The following is a 19,474-nucleotide window of genomic DNA, read 5'->3' on the forward strand; positions in this document are numbered from 1 at the left end:
TGGTGGGGGCTCTTATTATGTACTGGAGTAATGCTTTCATGAATTTTCTAATTATACTCCCAAGGCCCAGAGGGGTTAAGAAAGTTGCTCAGGATCAGACTGCAAATAAGTGACAGAGCCAGGGTTCAAATGCAGTCCTACTCCAGAGTCTGCTATGCCATACTGCCTATCTATATGTACTGCCAGACTGCCCCCAGTGTCTTAGGAGATAGGCAAAGATAATTTGGGGGCAGTCAGAAGCTGACTCTCAAGTCTCTCCTGGTTCCCTACAAGCCCACACTTTCTCTTACACACAGACCTGCCCTTTCCAGTGGATAATCATTGTCCAGCTGTGCCTTTTTGAGCATAAATAATCTTTGCTTCCTCCCTGCCCCATTCCCCAGGTCTGAGTACAGTGCAAACTAACAGGAGACACTCATAGTATGCTAGAGGTGGTCTCTCCAGCTATGTTTTGGAAAATAGTGAAATCCAATTAAAATTCTGATTAATTAAAACACCTTTAGAATCTGCTATGGGCCCTGGCTGGTGGATTCTAGCTCAGTGGGCTGACCACAGACCTGTGACCAAAGGGTCATTGGTTCAATTCCCAGTCAGGACACATGCCTGGGTTGCAGGCCAGGTTCCCAGTCGGGCATGCGCCAGGGGCAACCACATATAGCTGTTTCTCTCCCTCTCTTTTTCCCTCCCTTCCCTTCTCTCTAAAAATAAATAAATAAAATCTTTTTAAAAAAAATTCCACTATGGAAGCTTACTATGTAAAACGGTGGTTCTCTAATAGCAATGAGCATGTTAACACAGATTCCTCAGCCTCACCCCCTAAAATTCTGCCACACTCAGTAGGACTGGGATTGGGCCTAAGAATCTGTTAACCAGCTCTTCCTCAAAGACACATACATACACACACAGACACCTATAGGCACATACAAATAATGCACTGACACACACAGGGAGGCACATATAACACAAACACAGATGATTCTGATGCAGGCTGTCCTGTAATCACACTGATTTCAACTTCTTAGAGAAACACTGAATTTAAAGAATCCTTATATAAATTAATCTGTCAAGTTTAAAAGTCTTTCCTTGCATGTCTAATCCCTCCCTGATTCATTCTGGAGATTAACTTTTAATTTTTTCTTCTTTTTCATTTTCAGCATTCTTATAGCAGGGTAGTCACATGTAATAACCATCTTGATGCCACGGTGTTTGGTTGTGACTTTCATTTTAAGAATCACTGTGTTTTAGATTCATTATTGCTTCCTGTGGTCAAGTTGTAAATCAGTTTACAACAGCCTAGATAACAAGAATTTTCATTTAATTCATTCACCAGGTATTTATGTAGCACCAACTACATCTCAAGCATAGCAGTGAACAAAATGAACCAAGTCTATGTCCTTATGGAGCTTGCATTTGTGTGGGGAGACAGATAATAGAAGCAGACACATTAGTAAGGAATGAGTGCTATAGAGGAAATAAGGAAGGGGAAGGTCTTAGCTTGGGCTGCCATAACAAAATACCATAGACTTGGGTGACTTCAGCAACAGATATTTATTTTCTCACAATTCTGGAGGCTGGAAGTCTGAGATCAGGTCTCCAGCATGCTTGTGTTCTAGTAAGAGCTTTCTTCCTGGTTTGAAGATGGCAGCCTTTTCACTATCTTCCTTCGCATGGCCTTTCCTCAGTGGCTGTGTATGGAGATTTCTCTCTATCTCTCTTTTATAAAGCCACCAATCCTATTGGTTAGGGCCCTACTTTTATGACCTCATTTAACCTTTATTACCTCCTACAAGCCCTTCTCCAAGTACAGTCACATTGGGAGTTAAGGCTTCAACATATGAATTTTGGAGGGGTGCAATTCAATCCATAGCAAGTAATGTGATAGAGAATGACTGGGCTGGAGGGGAGGAGGGTGTCTTTAAACAGAGTTGTCAGGGAAGGCCTCTCTAAGGAGATAATAGGTTTTTTTTCCAGCAACTCAGCTTTAGTTCTTTATTGGGACATTGCTTTTTGTTTGTTGGTGTTTTATTTGTTTTGTTTTGTCTTGTAAAAGGAAGCACTGAAATATTTGAAGCTTGAATTCAGATCTCAACCCTACCTCTTATGACTTGAGCAAGTTCGTAACCTCTCTATGCTTCAGTCTCTTCCTTGGTAAAAAGGGAATGGTGATAGAACCTTCCTCATAGAGTGCTGTAAGGATTTACAGTGCCATCTAATAGAACTTTTGCAATGATGGAAATGTTCTGTAATGTGCTCTGTCCAGTACAGTAACCAGCCACTAGTGTGGCCCTTACAAGTGTGGCTATTGAGCACATAACATGTGGCTGATGAGACTGAAGAACTGAATCGTTAAAATTTTACTTAATGTTAGTTAATTTAAATTTATAGCCCTGGCTGATGTGGCTCAGTGGATTGAGTGCCGGCCTGTGAACCAAAGGGTCGCCAGTTTGATTTCCAGTCATGGCACATGCCTGGGTTGCAGGCCAGATCCCCAGTGGGGGGCACACAAGAGGCAACTACACATTGGTGCTTCTCTCCCTCTTTTTCTCCCTCCTTTCCCCTCTCTAAAAATAAACAAATAAAAAATAAAAAAATTATATAGCCACATCTGACTAGTATCTGCCATATTAGCACAGGTTTAATGAAGTCACATATGTACACTGTGCCTGGTCCATTGCAAGTGTCAATAAATGTCATCTAGGATGTGTTAGTGATGGTAATAAGTGTTTCTCTGGCAGGTAGTATTTTTTATAAACAGCCATCACACTTGAATTTATTGTAGTGTCTTGCTCCCCATGTGCAATCATGGGTATGATATCTGTGTGTTAGTCAATGCCCTAAGGGCCAGCTTGCACCCTGGGACTGACTGAAGTATGCTTCTCCCTGTCCAGCCGGGTGGAAATCACTGGTGGGTACTATGAATACATCGATGTCAGCAGTTGCCAGGACATCATTCACCTCTACCACCTGCTCTGGTCTGCCACCATTCTCAACATCGTCGGCCTGTTCCTGGGCATCATCACTGCCGCTGTTCTTGGAGGCTTTAAGGACATGGTAAGGCAGGGTCTTCCCATTCCACAGAGGTCCCTATTGGAGGCTAGGGCCAGGCTGGGCGGTTAGGAGCATGGGGACCCATGTTTTGAAGGGAAGAATCAGAAGCAATTGCTTCAAGAATATAACTGCCTTCAAACATCTCAAGTTGAAGGAGCCAGATAATGCTATCTGTCTGCAAATATTTCCTGTTAACATCAGTTGCCTATGTTCTTGAGGCACATTCTGGGGGTGGGGGTGGGAGGGAGGGTGTTCTTATCTCTCTGATTCATGCCATTATGTAAACATAGCCTTTTCAAACTCTCCCCTCCCCAGGCCCCCCACACACAGACTTTTAGCAGAAACCTTTTTGGGTAGTTTTTCCCCTAACAGACTTGGGGAGAGATAGAAGGAAAGAGGTTTTTTAGCTACAGGTAAGATTAATGCTAGTTTCCCCCTCTCAGGAATTTCATCCTGGAGTTTCTCCAGAATGAGCATCTGGACTCTCCCCCCACTCCCTGCATTTGGAGAGCTAGCCCTAGACTAAGCTGCTTGCCAGTCTTGTCCTCAACCTCAACTTCAACCACAATCTCAGCCTCCCCACATTCCCTATCTTCCTTTTCAACTTTTTTCTATCTTTGCATGTGTGTCTGCAAAGGCATAGCAGGACTCTGCACTCAGTAGGTGCTTCATAATAGTGAGCTCTTTTCTTCTTTTGTTTTTAGGGCATTTCTAAGCATTTATTTGCTTATTTAATAAACCCTGATGTCTGCCCTGGCCAGGTAGCTCTCAGTTGGTTAGAGTGTCATCACAATACACCAAGGTTGTAGGTTTGATCCCCTGTCAGGACACAAACAAGAATTAACCAATGAATGCATAAATAAGTGGAACAACAAATAAATACTTCTCTCTTTCCCAAATCAATAAAAAAATTGAAAAACAAAAAATAAACCTTGATCTCAAATTATAAAGATAATAGATTTAGAGCTATGGTTAGCCTCCTGACTTCCTCTGAGAACAGAATCACTTGTGGTGCTTACAAAACCTAGATTCCTGGGCCCCTCCTCCTGAGATTCTGATTTAACTGGTCTAAATTGAAGCCCAGGAGATTGTGATCTGCAGCAGGGGTTGCAGACCACTGCTTTGAAGGAATGTCCCTCATGTGTTTAGGGAATTATTTTGTCCCTAAAAAGGGCTTTCCTTTGACCCCAGAAATGAGGCAGATAGCCCCTAGGCCACAGATGGCAAACACAAGGCCCAAGGGCCGAATCTGGCCCTCTACCTTGTTTTATCTAGTCTGGCACCTTGTTCCTACCAGGCAGCATCACCGAGCTCTCGCTTAACTGTTAAGGAGTAGTTACATTTATACAGTCCTAAATTACATTCGGCCCTTTGAAGGCAATCACAAAGCTGATGTGGCCCCCAGTGAAAATGAGTTTGACACCCCTGTCTAGGCCCTTGGCAATTTCTCTCCCATTTTGGGGTCCCTGAGGAACAGGAATCTAAAAGGCACTTGGTAATTTGACTCTGGACCATCCAAAGGATAGATAATGGAAAATGAAAGGTGGGCTAAAGAAAAAACTGCAGTTTGGGGCAGCAAGTCCCTGGCAGAACCGGGCTAACTGGAAGTATTGAGTGTTCCTGCTGGTGACCCTAAGTCAAGAGAAACCCTTTCCTGCTCTGTCTGTCTGTCTCTCTTTGTCTCTTTTCTCTCCCTCTCTTCATAAGTGCTCTTCTCATTCCCATGCTCTTCCTCCCACTCGGGAAAGCCCAAGCACAGAGGAGTAGGCCAAGCGTCAACAAGGTGGGGCCCTAGAGGAGAAGGAGGAGGGAGAAGGATTTCCTGTTTGGGCCTGAGGGAGCTTTTGGTGAGAAAGCGGAAAAGCTGTTTCTGGGTCGGGACTTCTTTGGAGAAAAGAATGCCCTTTGTTCTTGGAGACTTCCCCCAGGGTGCAAGTGAAAGCTGAATGTGAGACAGGCCTGCTGGCTGGCTGGCTCAGAAGCTCCAGGGTTGGTGAGTTGAGGAGATGGGACATCAGGACAGGTGTAAAGAGTTCTCTGAATCATTCCTAGAGCTTTCAGATGTGGTAGCAGAGCTACCCTGAGGCACAAATGGAGTGGGTGATAGCTACTTGGTAGGTTCAGTGGGGTTCCGCCAAGGACTCTTGTCAAGATTCAGTGGACCATGGATGTCTAGGCTTATTTCTGTACTCATAATTTCACTGTGACCTTTGCTCTCTAAGGGGAATGAGGGGTTTGTTTACAGTCTGTCCTCATAAGTGGTAGTAATGGCCCTTTACTCTGTACAAAGTGCTTTTGCACAATTACTTTCTCCACTCCTCACCACTGTTAGTAGCTTGTGAGGTAAGTATTACTGCCCCCATTTCACAGATGAGGAAACAGGCCAACAGAGGTCAAGTGACTTGCCCAGATCTAAACAACAGAACTGGGACTAAAGCCCAGTTTCTCAGATGCCAGAGCCTTTGCTCTTTCTACTCCATCCCAGCTCCCCCTAACCAGGATTTGGTTAGCCTTTTCTGATTCTACAAGTGTTTTCACAGAAATTACCTCCTTTGTTTCACTGCTTTAATTAAAAAAAAAAAGTTAAAGCAAGTTGTTTCCAACTGTTGAGCTTCTTTAACAGTAAAGGAGGAGGGCAAGAAAAGTTCTGATGATTAGCAAATGCCAACCAAGCCTGGGACCTCAGGTAAGGACAAGTGGGGAAAATGAAAGATGAAAGCAAAGATCAGGGGGGCGAGATATTTGATTCATGAGGTGAGGGAACACTAGTAGGAGTATGAGAAGGGGGCACCATGGAGGAACTATTTAGCTTGCTTTATTAAAATTAGCCCTGGCTGGTGTGGCTCAGTGGATTGTGTGCCAGCCTGCAAACCAAAGGGTCACCAGTTCAATTCCCAGTCAGGGCACATGCCTGGGGCATGCAACAGGCAGCCACACATTGATATTTCTCTCCCTCTCTCTCTTTCTCCCTTCCTTCCCCTCTCTCTAAAAATAAAATAAATAAAATATTTACAAAAATTAAAATATAAAATGAGACATGGTGTAGAAAATCCTGGAACATCAACCAAGTGAACCTAAATAAAATCCTCAGCCTTGGTTCAAATGTGGTTGGTGACTTGTGGTGTACCTCCCTCTAAGTGGAATGCCCTGGGGTCTGCAGAGAGACTCGGGGCGCTGGCTGATGAAAGCCATTCCCTAGGGAGTGAGGACAGGAGCCAAAGACTGCAAGCTGGCAGCCCTCAGCTAGGAGCCACCATTTCCAGAGTTGTGGGACCCTGAAAAGAAAAAGAATGTCTTCATTCCCTGAGCGGAGATGCTTGGTTAAAAGGATCTTAAAGAAAATGTTTGATAAAGTTTTTGTTCACCAAAGCTATAAGGATTAGAGATGAATTTTTCCAAAGTGATTATATCTTGTCATTTTCTCCTAATTGCTGTCTCTGGTTTGGAGTAAAGTGGAGAGGAATAAAAGTGGCATTCTTTCCAAAGTCCGTAATCATTGTTTCAAAACAGACTCAGTTTTTTCCAGACAAGATTGTTTTCACCATATCCTGTGCTATCTAGTCACCTTTGTTTCACTGGAGCTCAGAATGCTACTGATCAGTAATGGGGGTCTCGTTACTTAAATGCCAGAATTTTAACAGAAATACATACACACTCCTGTATGCACACACAAATAGAGGCAATGCCCGAATTTATTGTAAAATCAGAATTATTGATTTTAAAATATAACCAGGCCATTATTTGGGGCCATCTCTTTTGCTCCTTCCCTGCCCAGATCTGCACTTCACCTCCCTTTGATCCCTCATCTAATCTTGCTGCCCTGTCTATTTTCTCTATATCTTCTACTCTTGACTGTCTTCTCTCTGTGGCTTTTTGGTGCTCATTGAATCTTCCTCTAACATTTCTTCTGTTTCTTTCTCTATAATAGTCAATCTCCTTTCAAAGATTTTCCTGGCCTCCTGGCCTTGCTGAACCCCCACACATAAACTTTTAGAGATAGAATTTACATTGTATGATTATTTCTCTATGGTTAGGCTTAACTTATTTGCATGGAAGATATGGTTTATTTTGTTTCATTTTGCAAGAGCTGGAAGGTGTGTATTTATTTTTTATGGATATTATTGAGATTTCATTGGTAACCTTTCACTTTTAGGAAATCTACAAAAACAAAGTAATAAGAATGATAAAGCACTGAACCCAGAAATACTCTAATTGGCTAGCAAGTTATAAAAATATTATTTATCTTCTTATATCTTTAACTCAATACAAATAATTCATGCATTATTTGTTTAATTAATTAATTACTACAGCAGAAATCAAAGTTGGCCATATGTTAGCTATTCAACTGGGAAAGAGATTTGGAAGTAATTTGTTGTTGTTCTGAGAAAGTACACAATGAACCACTGATCCATTATTATGTATTAGATAAACCATGCTATTGCACCCAAAGTGTTAACAACCAAGTATAAGAATGTTTTCTGATAAACATGGATAATGACTAACCAATCCATCTTGGTTAGTCATCTCTCTTTTTATTATGGAGGGTGTGTTTTTAATTGACAGAAGACCTAGAGAACATGATTTCTGGAACTTCCTCAGGGATGAAATTTCTTCTTAGAATTCTGGTGGAGAGGTAAGGACATTTCTGACACTCTTCCTCTGTAATGTGAGCCAACCCTTGGAATGGCCAATATCTCTGCTCTCTCCCACACATGAGAGAGGCTGACAAACATTTCTCTGGTTGTCTATGGGCTGCATCATAGTGACTGAGACTTGTAGTTCTTCAAACCTATTAGAAATGTAAACAGTAACCCACTCCAAGGAAGAGAGCAACAGAACTGTGTTGAAACTTGCTGTAAGGGAGTTTCCCCTGCCAACACCCCAACACAGTTGCCTATGCCACTGCCAAAGCCTGCCCACACATTTTTATCACTTGAGAGGAAGCTTCTGCTCTCTGTTAATATAGAGTAGATGTGTACCAGAAATAAGACACATTGATTTTGTAAACAGCTCTCAATTACCCACACAAATGGAGGAAGTGTCAATGACATGGAAAATGGAAAAAAATATTTGCCCCACACCTTGACCCATGTGGACCTGAAAAGATATAAATCACAGTCTTTTGGGGAACTAATGAGCAGTGGTGACTTCCTTTAGCAATATTTTGGCCCTGTTGGGAGCAGGACTCCTATCCTGGACAACATTAGCTTTAACCCTTGAAGGGCTACACACTCCACCATGTTATAAAAATGGTATTCATTTCTTTCTGCATTGTTTTGTTCGCAAAAAAGAATAATATATTCTGCTTGGTCTTTCATGGTTTATTTTCACTGCTAGGATTTTTCCTCTAGCCTACAGGGCTGTTGAGAAATAAATACACTTTGTGTCTATATGAGAGCTCCTTCGCAAGGTTGGAGTCTACCAGAATCCTCACAACTTTTACAAACCCTTTGTGATTCATCACATCTTTGTCACAGCAAGAGTAGTAGCCTGTTCAGCCTTGTATATTGTGTATTTGACATTGTGTATTCTGGGTCTTGTTGTTGTTTTAGAAAATCATATATATAAATAATTTTAACTTTTCTATAAGTTTAATTTTTTAAGATTTTATTTATTTATTTTCAGAGAGGGGGGAGGGAGAGAAGAAGACAGGGAGAGAAACTTGGCTCTGTGGTTGCCTCTTCCACACCCCTAACTGGGGACCCAGCCCACAACCCAAGCACGTGTCTTAGACCAGGAATCGAACTGGTGATACCCTAGTTTACAGGCCAGCACTCAATCCACTGAGCCACACCAGCCAGGGCTAGGTTTGAATTTTAAAAAAATAAGTTGGGGGAAATGACACAAGTAATACCTATTAGTTGTGAAAACTTTGGCTGTGTAACAAAAAGTGAAGAGTCCCAATTTACCTCCTAATACTACTCCCCTCCCCAGAGATAACCACAGTTAACAGTTTGTTGTGAATGTTTCCAGATTAATTTCTTTACATTTAAAAACATACTATACTCATATAATTGTTTAGGTCTGTATATTTACATAAATTGGGATCATACTATACTAATATAACATGGTGGCTTCTTTTTTATTTTTTTATGTTTTTGATTTTGAAAATAATTTATTCTGAGTCAATCCATTGTGTATCTCCCAGATATTTTCATGTTTCCAGGTAGTGATTTGTTAGATGTAGTGGCTTCCTTTAAAAAAAAAAATTTAGAGCACTTTTAGGTTTACAACCAAATTAAGAGGAAGAATCAGAGATTTCCCATATATCCCCTTCTCATACATGCATAGCCTCCCCCATTATCAACATTCCCCACCAGAGTGGTACATTTGTTACCAAGGATGAACATACACTGACACATCATAATTACCCAAAGTCCATAGTTTACCATATGGTTTACTGTTGGTGTTGCACATTCCAGGATTTGGGTAAATGCACAATGACTTACCCATCATTATAAAATCATATAGAGTATTTTTCATTTCCTAAAAATCCTCTATGCTCTACCTACTAATCCCTTCCTCCAACATCAATCCTGAGCAACCACTGATTTTTGTTTCCATAGTTTTGCTGGTGGCTTGTTTTTGCTTTTTATTTAACAAAATATCTTGGACAACATTTTCTGTCACTAAATTGTTTATCAAGAGCTGCAAGGTATTCTGTAGTATGGATATACTTTGGTTTATTTAACCATTTTCCTAGTGATGAACATTAATGTTGTTTTATAATGTGTGGTTTTCTCCAGAATCCAACTCTCCCAGCGCTGAACTGTTCTGTTGAGAATGCTCATCCAACTGTTTCTTACTATGCTCGTCCTCAAGTGGCATCCTACAATACTTACTACCATAGCCCTCCTCACCTGCCACCGTATTCTGCTTATGACTTTCAGGTATGTTTTGAGAAAAAAAGAACTATCCATTACCCTTGCTCTCACTCATGCTCTCTTGTTCTCTCTTTAATCATGGAACCTCCCCAAGAGGTATGAGGTAGCCAGGCTCTCTATCCCTGATGGCTTTTTAGCAGCCTGTGTGTACTGCTGACTAGCATAAAGACTATGTAGGCATGCAAAGACAGGATGAATGGGAAGGGTGAGAGTGACACCAGAAGAAATAGAGAGATGGAAGAATAGGGGAGAGAAAAATAGGATCAAGGTGTCTCAAATTGCCTTGACCTATACCAAGGAGAAGATGGTATTGTTAGTACTTCACCATAAACCCTTGTCCAAAAATGGCTTTTTCCATTTCTCTGCCACAGGGTGAGGCCTAGTCCTACTCCTTAGCACAAGGACATTCTGAGCTACACAGGGTTTTAATCAAATCTGTAACAATCCTTTCTTTTTCTCCAGACTTCCTAACTAGGACTACACAGAAAAAAATATTTTTATAACAACGTCTTCCCATTTGTTGTCCTATTACCAAAGAGGTCAGGAATAGTGTTACCAAATTTGCACTTTCCCCAGACTAAGCACAGAAAAACAGAACCAAAAAAGGCACTTAATTAAAATGGGTTCATTGTGTGCATAGAACTTAACTAGACACTTCAGGAAAACAAATGAAATGGTCCTTTAGATATTTTTAGTGATGGTAAACACTTGACCACAGAAAAGTGGAATTACACTAAAATCTGGTTAATTCAAAACCTGGGAACCAAAGGTAACATCTTTGAAGGAATGGAGGCTCATAATGAATTTACTTCTGTTGACTAAGAGGCCATAAATGCTCCAAGGGGACATAAAATTATGAGTGTTTAGGGTTACTTCCAGTTAAACAGCCAGTTTACAAATGCAAAGCCCTTGGGCTACCTAATTTCAGTGTCAGATTAACAAAATAATTGAAACTGGAAAAGACCACTTAGTTGAACAAAGCATATTTTTCTTTGGTTTAGATACTGTTTGGGGATGTCTAGGATTCTGCAATAGTAGTACAGTTGACCCTTGAACAACACAGGTTTGAACTGTGCAGGTCCAATTATACATGTATTTTTTTTTTCAAGAAATACACAGTTGGCCCTCTGTATCCCAGGATTTTGCATCCACAAAATCAACCAATCACAGATGGAGAACAGTGTTTTCTCTCTGCCACTGAGAATTTGCAAATGTGGAGGGACAACTCTATGCATTGTCCTATGGCATTTTATATCAGGGTTTGAGCATCCAAGGATTTTGGTATTTGTGAGGGGTCCTGGAACCAATCCTCAATGGATATCAAGGGGCACCTGTACACATAGTGTGAATATGGACTTGCTCACTGTTATAAAATACAGTACTAGAACAAGAAGGTGTCCATTAAAGCTTGGAACATATAATGTTAGAACTTGTTTTAAAACCTACCTATTCACTGGTAAACAATTTAGGGAACTTGTTACCCAAATAGATGATGTAAACTGGAAAACACAAATATATTCAAAAAGTGCATAGATAAGAAAGTTCATTGGTAAGAAAGGCAAAAGAGGAACCCTTTAATAGAATGCAAGCATGTTGTAGCTAACACAAGGAGGGTCACCATTCTCTTGGGGCCCCTATAATAAAAAGTCATCCTGAGATACAGGGGCAACACATGGGTTTAGCCAAAGAGGCTGTCTCCATTTTTTAATATCAAAGTAAACTATATAGATTATATTGATTTTAGGAACATTCACTTTATAATGAGTCCCTTAAATAGGAACAATAATCTCCCTAGTGATGGTTGTTGCAAACTCTGAGAAGCCCTATTTCAGCATATGGAGCTTTCTCTCTCTCTCCATTATTTTTCATTCAAACACTACCCTAGGGATGAAAGCAAGATTGACAATGCCGCTGGTGACTCAGGCTGCTGGTTTTCATTCAGTTAATGTTTACTTTGTATTTGCATGTGCCAACCACTGTGCTAGGAGCTGTAGATAAAGAAACTGAATGAGGCATAGGCCTTGTGTTATGAATGAGACATAGTCCGTAGCCTTGAGGGAGTGCTAGGGGACAGCAGTGGGGACAAAAAGTAAATAGACTGTTTCCAAGAGTGTTATGGAAACACAGAAACAGGGTACCTAACCCAGCAAAGGAATCCAAATATAGCCACCTCACCCTAAACTACACTATGGGCTCATAGCAGGGTCTCCAGACATTTGAGGAGGCCTCTACTTTTTTTTTAAAGATTTTATTAATTTCTTTTTAGAGAGGGAAGGGAGGGAGAAAGAAAGAGAGAGAAACATCAATGTGCGGTTGCTGGGGGTCATGGCCTGCAACCCAGGCATGTACCCTGACTGGGAATCGAACCTGCGACACTTTGGTTCGCAGCCTGTGCTCAATCCGCTGAGCTACGCCAGCCAGGGCTGAGACCTCTACTTTTAAATAATAACTGCCATACATTGAGCACTTACTATGTGCCAGGTACTGTGCTAAGAAGTGCTTTGCATACATCATCTCACTTATTCCTTTGAAGGAAGTATCCTTGTCATTGCTATTTTTAAGATGAGATGACTAAGTCAGCGAAAGTTAAGTGACTTCGGCAAAGAGATGGTAAGGGGAAGAGCAAGGATTTGAATCCAGGTCTGATTCCAGAGATTGGCTTGAGGGTTCCTTGGAAAAGCTGTAAATTTGAACACCACACAGATCTTTCCTCCAGTTAATTTTAAGATATGTATACTTTCTACTGGTTTAAATTATGGGATTCCTAATCATGAGTCAGAAAGGGTCTCTTATTACATTATTAAATTGCTCAGCACTGCAGAGACTGCTGGGACTGATATCTCTCCAGGTTCTTTCCCTAGGTTCAAGCTGTCTTTTGTATTTTCAGTTTGGAGACTTTATAGTTGTGTGGTGGGGATTTGAGGGGGATATTACGTGATTTGTTTCCCTATAGAACTTAAATGGTGTTTTGTCCCAGTGTTTGAGTTGAGCTTGTTTTGTTTACTAAATTCCATTCCCTTATAGTTTCATAGGAGGAAATGCCAGTCTTTACCCAAGAAAGCCAATAGGATAGAGGAACATCTGCTTATGTTCTCAGATAGATAGAAAGTATTTAGCAAAATGTATACTAGCTCTGACAATAAAATCACCAGAATCACCCCTGCCAAAACCAAAAAATCCAGAGCTCTTCTCAGATTGTAAAAGGGCTCAAATTATAGCAGGAAAGCTGACCTTTCTAGATTTTCTCCTAGGTGAGTTCCCCATTCTGGCCATTCCCAAACAGGACTATTTGTGTGACTTAAAGTTTGAAGACTTCTGCTTCCTTTTTACCCCAAGGCAGGTAGAAGGAAGAGAAGAAAGGGTTTTGTTTGAACCCCTCAGAGTCATATGCTTACTATGTATTTGTTCAGTTAGGAAGTTTGGGAACATTTCTTTATGTCAGACATGAGTGAACACTTGGGTGTGGTCAGTTGGCCCTGAGGATGTAGTGAGTGCTGAGCTTGGAGAAACAACACTTTCTCAAATATTGGGCTCCAAGGTATCCTTGCTTCTAATGAACTCTCCATCCCCCAAGCCAGGAAGTAGATAAACTAAGACTACATTTGCTTTCCTGCTCAACTCCCCAACACTCCTGTTGCCCTTCACCTTCATTTTCCCATTACCTGTCCTTTAGCTTCAGCCAAGTAGTCCAAAGTCTTTCAGGTCAATAGTATCAATTTCCACCTCTGCTGGGAAAGTCAACCCAGTGTAGCTTTATATAAACCCCTTAAGGATTCCAGCCATACTTCCCAGTCTGGCCTGCTGGGTCAGTCCCCCTACTTTAGTCTAATCATGGACTGATCCCTTTCCTGTCCATTTGGTGAATTGCCAAGTTTAGCTTAAAACAAAAGTCTAAGCCTATGAAAAATGCAAGCACCTCTGTTTATGCTCTTTATTCAATCACATGAGGGTATATACTAGATTTCCTCTTAGCTGTGAAAAAAATGACCCATTATAAATTGGACCTATTTAATGAAAGGCTTGCTTTAGTCCTGGGGGGAGGCAGTGTACAGTACAGGTTGCTGAGAGCCTTAGAAGGTGTTGCTGCTGCCACCCAACTTCTTCCCTTTATTTCCCTTCTCTTTTTCCTGCCAAGATTTTCCTTTATTCTCCACCTTTCTCTGGTTTCTGACTCCCATTTTCCTTCCTTTTCCTTTTAGCCACTCTTCTCTCCATCTTCCCTGGCTTTGCTTTCTGGGGCAGAAACCAAGGGGGAATGCAAAGACCAGGAGATCCTGGATTTTCCCTTGGGGACACAGCATCTCTTGCTGGTAACTCGTATTACCTGGTCACTGTCAGGGCTATTTTCTGAGTCACTGCCTCCCAGTGCGCCTGAAGAGGGAAGGCCACTGTGACAGAAATGTACATTGGTTCTGTAGAGTGTAGGTCAGCCATCCTGCAGAGAGGGGGCAGGCTAAGATGGAAGAGGGCAGCTGTGTGTGTCCTGAAAAGGTGATGCTCCTTTTCTAGTGCCATCAGCCTGAAGGCAGCTCAGGAAGTTTGAGCTGAGTAGACCTAGCAAGTAGGCTCTTTAGATTTTTTTTTTCGCTTTGTGGTGTGCAAGGATTCAAAGCTCTGCTCTTCTGAGCTGCTTGCCTCATTAGTAAAGTCGACTCTTAGGCAGGAACCAAAATGCACCAGGCCAGTTCCCCAGCTGCAACAAAGCCAGATCTTTCCCAAGGTGCCTGCCTGTTGCTAGGAAACTATACACTGGTAGTGTGGGCCTTCTCCCCACCCCGCCTTCAACAACTCAAACCCCAAGGGTGTGTGGACTGCAGCCAATGAGCTCTGTAGCTCTGCCAGGAACTCTTCAATTTTATCCTTTAGACTCCCAGCATCCTCAAAGGAAGTGAAAATCATCCCACCCCTTCCCCCCAATACTTCCCAAACATGAAACTGAGAAGTGAAAACCAAAGGCCGTTATACCATCCCCTTTTATTATCAAAGTGTACAACTGCCACCCACAGCAGTTGCTGCCCACAAAAGCCTTTATATGCTTCTCAGGACAGAACTGTCTGTAGCTCCACTGTAGGAAACTCGCCCCTCCCCTTTATGGCTGGGAACACATAAAAATGGCCTCCCGACTCTTACCATCCTGGAGCAGGATTTAAAAAGGCAGAGGACCACACCCCCAGCATTGAATCTGGTCCCTGGTGGATTTTTGCTCTCCTCTCTGATTAAGTGGTCAATGTTCTTAGCTGAAGAAAGCAGCAGAAAAGGAAGGAGGGAGAGAAGGAGAAAGAGTTCTAGAGATGGAATAGAAAACTAGGAAATCACGATACTGATGTCTTAAGAACACACATTTTCTTGGAGGGAAGAGAAAATTGAGATTTTAGAAAGGAATCTGGCTTGTCTTGAGTCCACTGTCTCAAGTTGATTTGCCTTGAACAGCTCTGCAGGTTGTATGACCCTGTCATTCCTTCATTCAAGATGAAACAATGGGTGGGGCAGGGCAGGAGGGGGGAAGACTGCAGCTACTGTTTCTTTTCAGTAAAGCATAGAAACGGGCAGTGGTCAGGACAGGGAATGAAGAGAATCAGCCACCCGATCTCAGGCTCCAGAAACCTCATGTTAAGGCTGACTCTAGATTGCCCCAGGCTTGGGAAAAGGACATGATCTACTCAGACTCTGGCCAGCAGAACAAAGTAAAGGTGTGACCTCCCCTAACAGTACTTGAACTCTTGAGAAATTTTGGTGTTAGTGGGTCTTTTTTTAAATATACCAGTTCCTCCTAGAGTTGAGACACAACAGAAAATTGCCATTCTCCAGCCTATTTGTTGCCTTCTGTTTGCTTTTCTACTGGCCTCTTGCCTCTTGCTACCTCTGTAGCCCCCTCCAGCCTTCAGGCCTCCGTTATGCTCCACCGTTGTAGTAAGGCAACAGTTTGCATGAGGTGTGACCATATTCTTTGAAAATAGATATCATTCTTTAAAAATATGCCAAGTTCATCTTATATACTCCTGAAGTTGTAGTCACTCATTCAACATTTACTGAATATCTACTACTCGCCAAGCTCTGTTCTGACCTCTGGGGGATACAGCAATAAACAAAACAGGCCAACTCTCCTTGAGCAGGAAAATCATTAGGGTCCAGGGTATACATGAGCCAGGCAAAGAGAAGTGGCAAATGACTCCTAACATACCAATTCCCTGGGTATTTCTTAAATCCAAAACCACTCCCTTCTCAAAGACCACCAAAGTTAGATAACACAAAGTAAAATGGAATCCTGAGTGTCTTGGCAACCTGAAAGATTGCTCCTCCCTTTTATCCATACCTTTGTTCTTCTTTGCTCTCAAACCTACCCTGCCCTTGCTAAGATGAAATCAAAATTATTGCACTTAGATTAAGACTCCAGATCCAAGAAAGCCACTTAACCTCTCTGACCTTAGTTTTTGTTTTGTTTTATTTATAAGATGGGCTCTGTAATACATTCTTATTGAAAAGACTTCCCTAGGTATTAATGACTTAACCTCAAATGTTCTTAAGGCCCAAACAACCTTTGTGAAGACTAGTTGGGATCCTATTTCCATAGTTCAGAAGTATTGAAGGCTTGGTTTATAAATGTGGAAAGGGGCTTTAAAAAGAGAGGTAAGAGGAGTCCAAGATATCTCTGCATGAGCTTTACAGCCTGAGAGACTGAGAGAAAGTGGGACCAGCCAAGTTTCATGTCCCTCATTAACTTTGTGAGGTCTTAGGAGCTCTTTGTTGTTCCAAACAGAAAAAAAATTGGTCCATACTCATTTTTAAATAACTGACTTCGGGGAATTGCAACCTCATTGCCCAAAATGATGATGTTTTATTTTCATTACACAGCATTCTGGTGTCTTTCCATCCTCCCCTCCTTCTGGACTTTCTGATGAGCCCCAGTCTGCCTCTCCTTCACCCAGCTACATGTGGTCCTCCAGTGCACCACCCCGTTACTCTCCACCCTACTACCCGCCTTTTGAAAAGCCACCACCTTACAGTCCCTAAAGAGGAATGCCTGCTGGCTATTGGAATTGTAGCTTTTGTATTTCTGCTTTAGTGGAAGTGTTTAGGGTACACAATTTAAAGTGTGATTATTACGCAGTTTTGAGTTTTACAATGGCCTGCCAGGTTAGGGAAAAATAGGAATGAAGCTTATTCATTATCAGTGCAGAGCAGGGGTGGCTACACTGAACCCGGGACTTCCAAGAGGAACACTGCACATGCTCTAAGCAAGACTGGGGATCCAGCCCAGCAAGAAGCTTATCATGTTTGGACATGCATTACTCTATGGCTCTGCTTCTGTATTCGGAAGTGTGGTTGCCATCTGTTTCATTTGATGTAAATCGAGTGTTGTCCTCAGGCCCTTAGCAGATTGCTACCCTAGCACCTCAGTTGAAGTACCTGGCTTATAAGCTCTATCTTTCCCTACCACTAAAGTCAGTTCCTAAGGAAAATTTCCCAGATGATGGGGCTGCATAGTAGTTCCAATGCAGAGCCCTGACAAGGATTTTGTTTGCTTGTATCTGGATGTTGGAAAAAGCTGTCCCCATCTCTTACTCCTTTCTTCTCTATGAGTATTGTAAAAGTTGCTGTCGTGATTATTCAGCTCGGCTTTTGTTATTGGTACCTCCCAAAGGGAAAAGTGCAATATTCCCTCAAGTAGTGGGAAACAGGGTTGATTGTTCCAGAAGCATTGGAATACATAGAGAGCAACACGTGAGATGTTTTAAGTAGATCTGTTATACATCTGATAACTTATGAGACAGTGGTTCCACTACATGTTGCAGTATTACAAAAATACATTTGCTACAGACATAAATCTTATAGTTAAAGTTCAGTTTAAAATGCTAGATTAGGTTCTTGGGTCGTGACATGAATTGTTACTAATCTTTGACTATTTAATCTTCAAATATTGTGCTTCAACCCCAGCGAACCGCACGTATCTTGCACCCTTCCCCAAAATAATAATCTGTGTTTTAATGCCACTGCTTTTATTGGTCCCTTTTCCTGCTGAGACCAATCATGACAGTGTTCAAGATTATGGAAGTGTTACAGTGCTGCTTTAAATCTGCAAAACCTCAAATGTAGCCAACTTGACAACTTCTTAAGTGTTATTGTAGATTTAAAATCCATCTGGCACATTGTGGTACACATTTGTACACTTATTTTAATTAGACATGGCTTTAAACCATCAACTTGATGGATTTAACATTTTGGCACACATGCCTTCACTTCAAAATGAACACTTTCATTGCAATCTTTTGTTACCCCAATGATTGATTTAAAGAAAGATTGATAACCCTACAATTGTATCATGTCAAAATACAGGGGCTATAGGAGGGTACCTAATTAGACAGTTCTGCAAACAGAACGCATACTGGAAAATTTTCCAGCCCATTTTGCTACCTCCCAACTCTGATTAGAGGTAGCAGGCAAATGCTGGTGCTCCCATCTACCTTGTAGACATCCAGCCATCAAGAATTATCAAGGCACAAGTGCACTCACTGTTCACAGTAAATGTTTGCAAGACATTCAGTTTAACTTTCAGCATCATGAATGATGTCTCATCCAGATTTCAAATCTAAAAAACTATAATCCAGTTAGGTAAAGTTACTATTATTTTCTATAGTTCTGAGCATATTAAAATTCTATTGGATTTCAAAAAAGGACTAATAACCAATTGACTTACAAGACAAATATCAACTTGTAATACTCAATGAAATTTTGTGCTGTTTACACTTTACCTTTTGCTTTAGTGACTGTGTATAACTATTAATTTTTTAAAAGGCACCATTACACAGTATATATATCCTACATTTATCATATTTCTTAAAGTGTTAAGATTCTATGACTCATTTCTATGTATTTTTCTTACTTTACAAAATAACTTGAAACAGTACAGATTTTGTAACACTTAATTTGAGCAGCTTCTTTTTTTATTACATTGAATTATATGAAGTGCATGTTACCTTAGAAAAATTAATATTTGCTGCTTTACTCTTTTGCAAAACATTTGCTGTAATGAAGGAATTTGTATTTCCAATATGTACCTTGACTGCATTTTGTAATATTTACTGCTTTATTCTTAATTCTGCTTTAAAGTAATGAACTGGGCATGAAACGTTAAAATATTAATCCAGAATCTATATAAACTGGATGTTGCTTAAAATCTTTATCACTGCCATGTTGGAAACCCAGACTGCTTTTGTGATGTTTCAAATTAATAAAACTATCCTCCTCCTTATCTACTTATATATGTCTTCATGGAATCTACAAGTGTCACAAACGGTCTAAAGTAGCTATTTTCAACTGGTGTGCTGCAAGAATTTTTAAAATACACTCTTTTCCCTTAGTTTGTCAAATTAAAAAATGACAAGAGCCAACACAACAGCCAACCGGTGTGAATGAATCAATTATACCTATTTTGTTTTGTCAGATCAGGAGAAAACAAAACAAAACCAAAAAAAACAAAAAACCAGGGTCCGGCACAAATAACACCCCTTTTTTATTACAAAATCTTTTATTACAAAATCATA

The 19,474-nt window shown here is 41.0% G+C and overlaps 1 protein-coding gene across 3 annotated transcripts in view; it reads left to right on the forward strand.

Moving 5' to 3' along the window:
• Positions 1-19,186, forward strand: part of TMEM255A (transmembrane protein 255A) — a 103,009-nt gene extending 83,823 nt beyond the window's left edge. For all 3 annotated transcript variants that reach the window (XM_045852230.1, XM_045852231.1, XM_045852229.1), the window contains 3 exons: positions 2,889-3,051; positions 9,795-9,938; positions 16,785-19,186. In XM_045852230.1, coding sequence (XP_045708186.1) covers positions 2,889-3,051; positions 9,795-9,938; positions 16,785-16,943 — 466 coding nt within the window. In that variant the 3' untranslated portion in view covers positions 16,944-19,186. The remainder of the gene's footprint in view (positions 1-2,888; positions 3,052-9,794; positions 9,939-16,784) is intronic.
• Positions 19,187-19,474: the final 288 nt, after the last annotated feature.

Source organism: Phyllostomus hastatus, unplaced genomic scaffold (genome assembly GCF_019186645.2).
Source record: "Phyllostomus hastatus isolate PE091 unplaced genomic scaffold, TTU_PhHast_1.1 phas_contig_90, whole genome shotgun sequence".
In the NCBI taxonomy this organism is placed as follows: domain Eukaryota; kingdom Metazoa; phylum Chordata; class Mammalia; order Chiroptera; family Phyllostomidae; genus Phyllostomus; species Phyllostomus hastatus.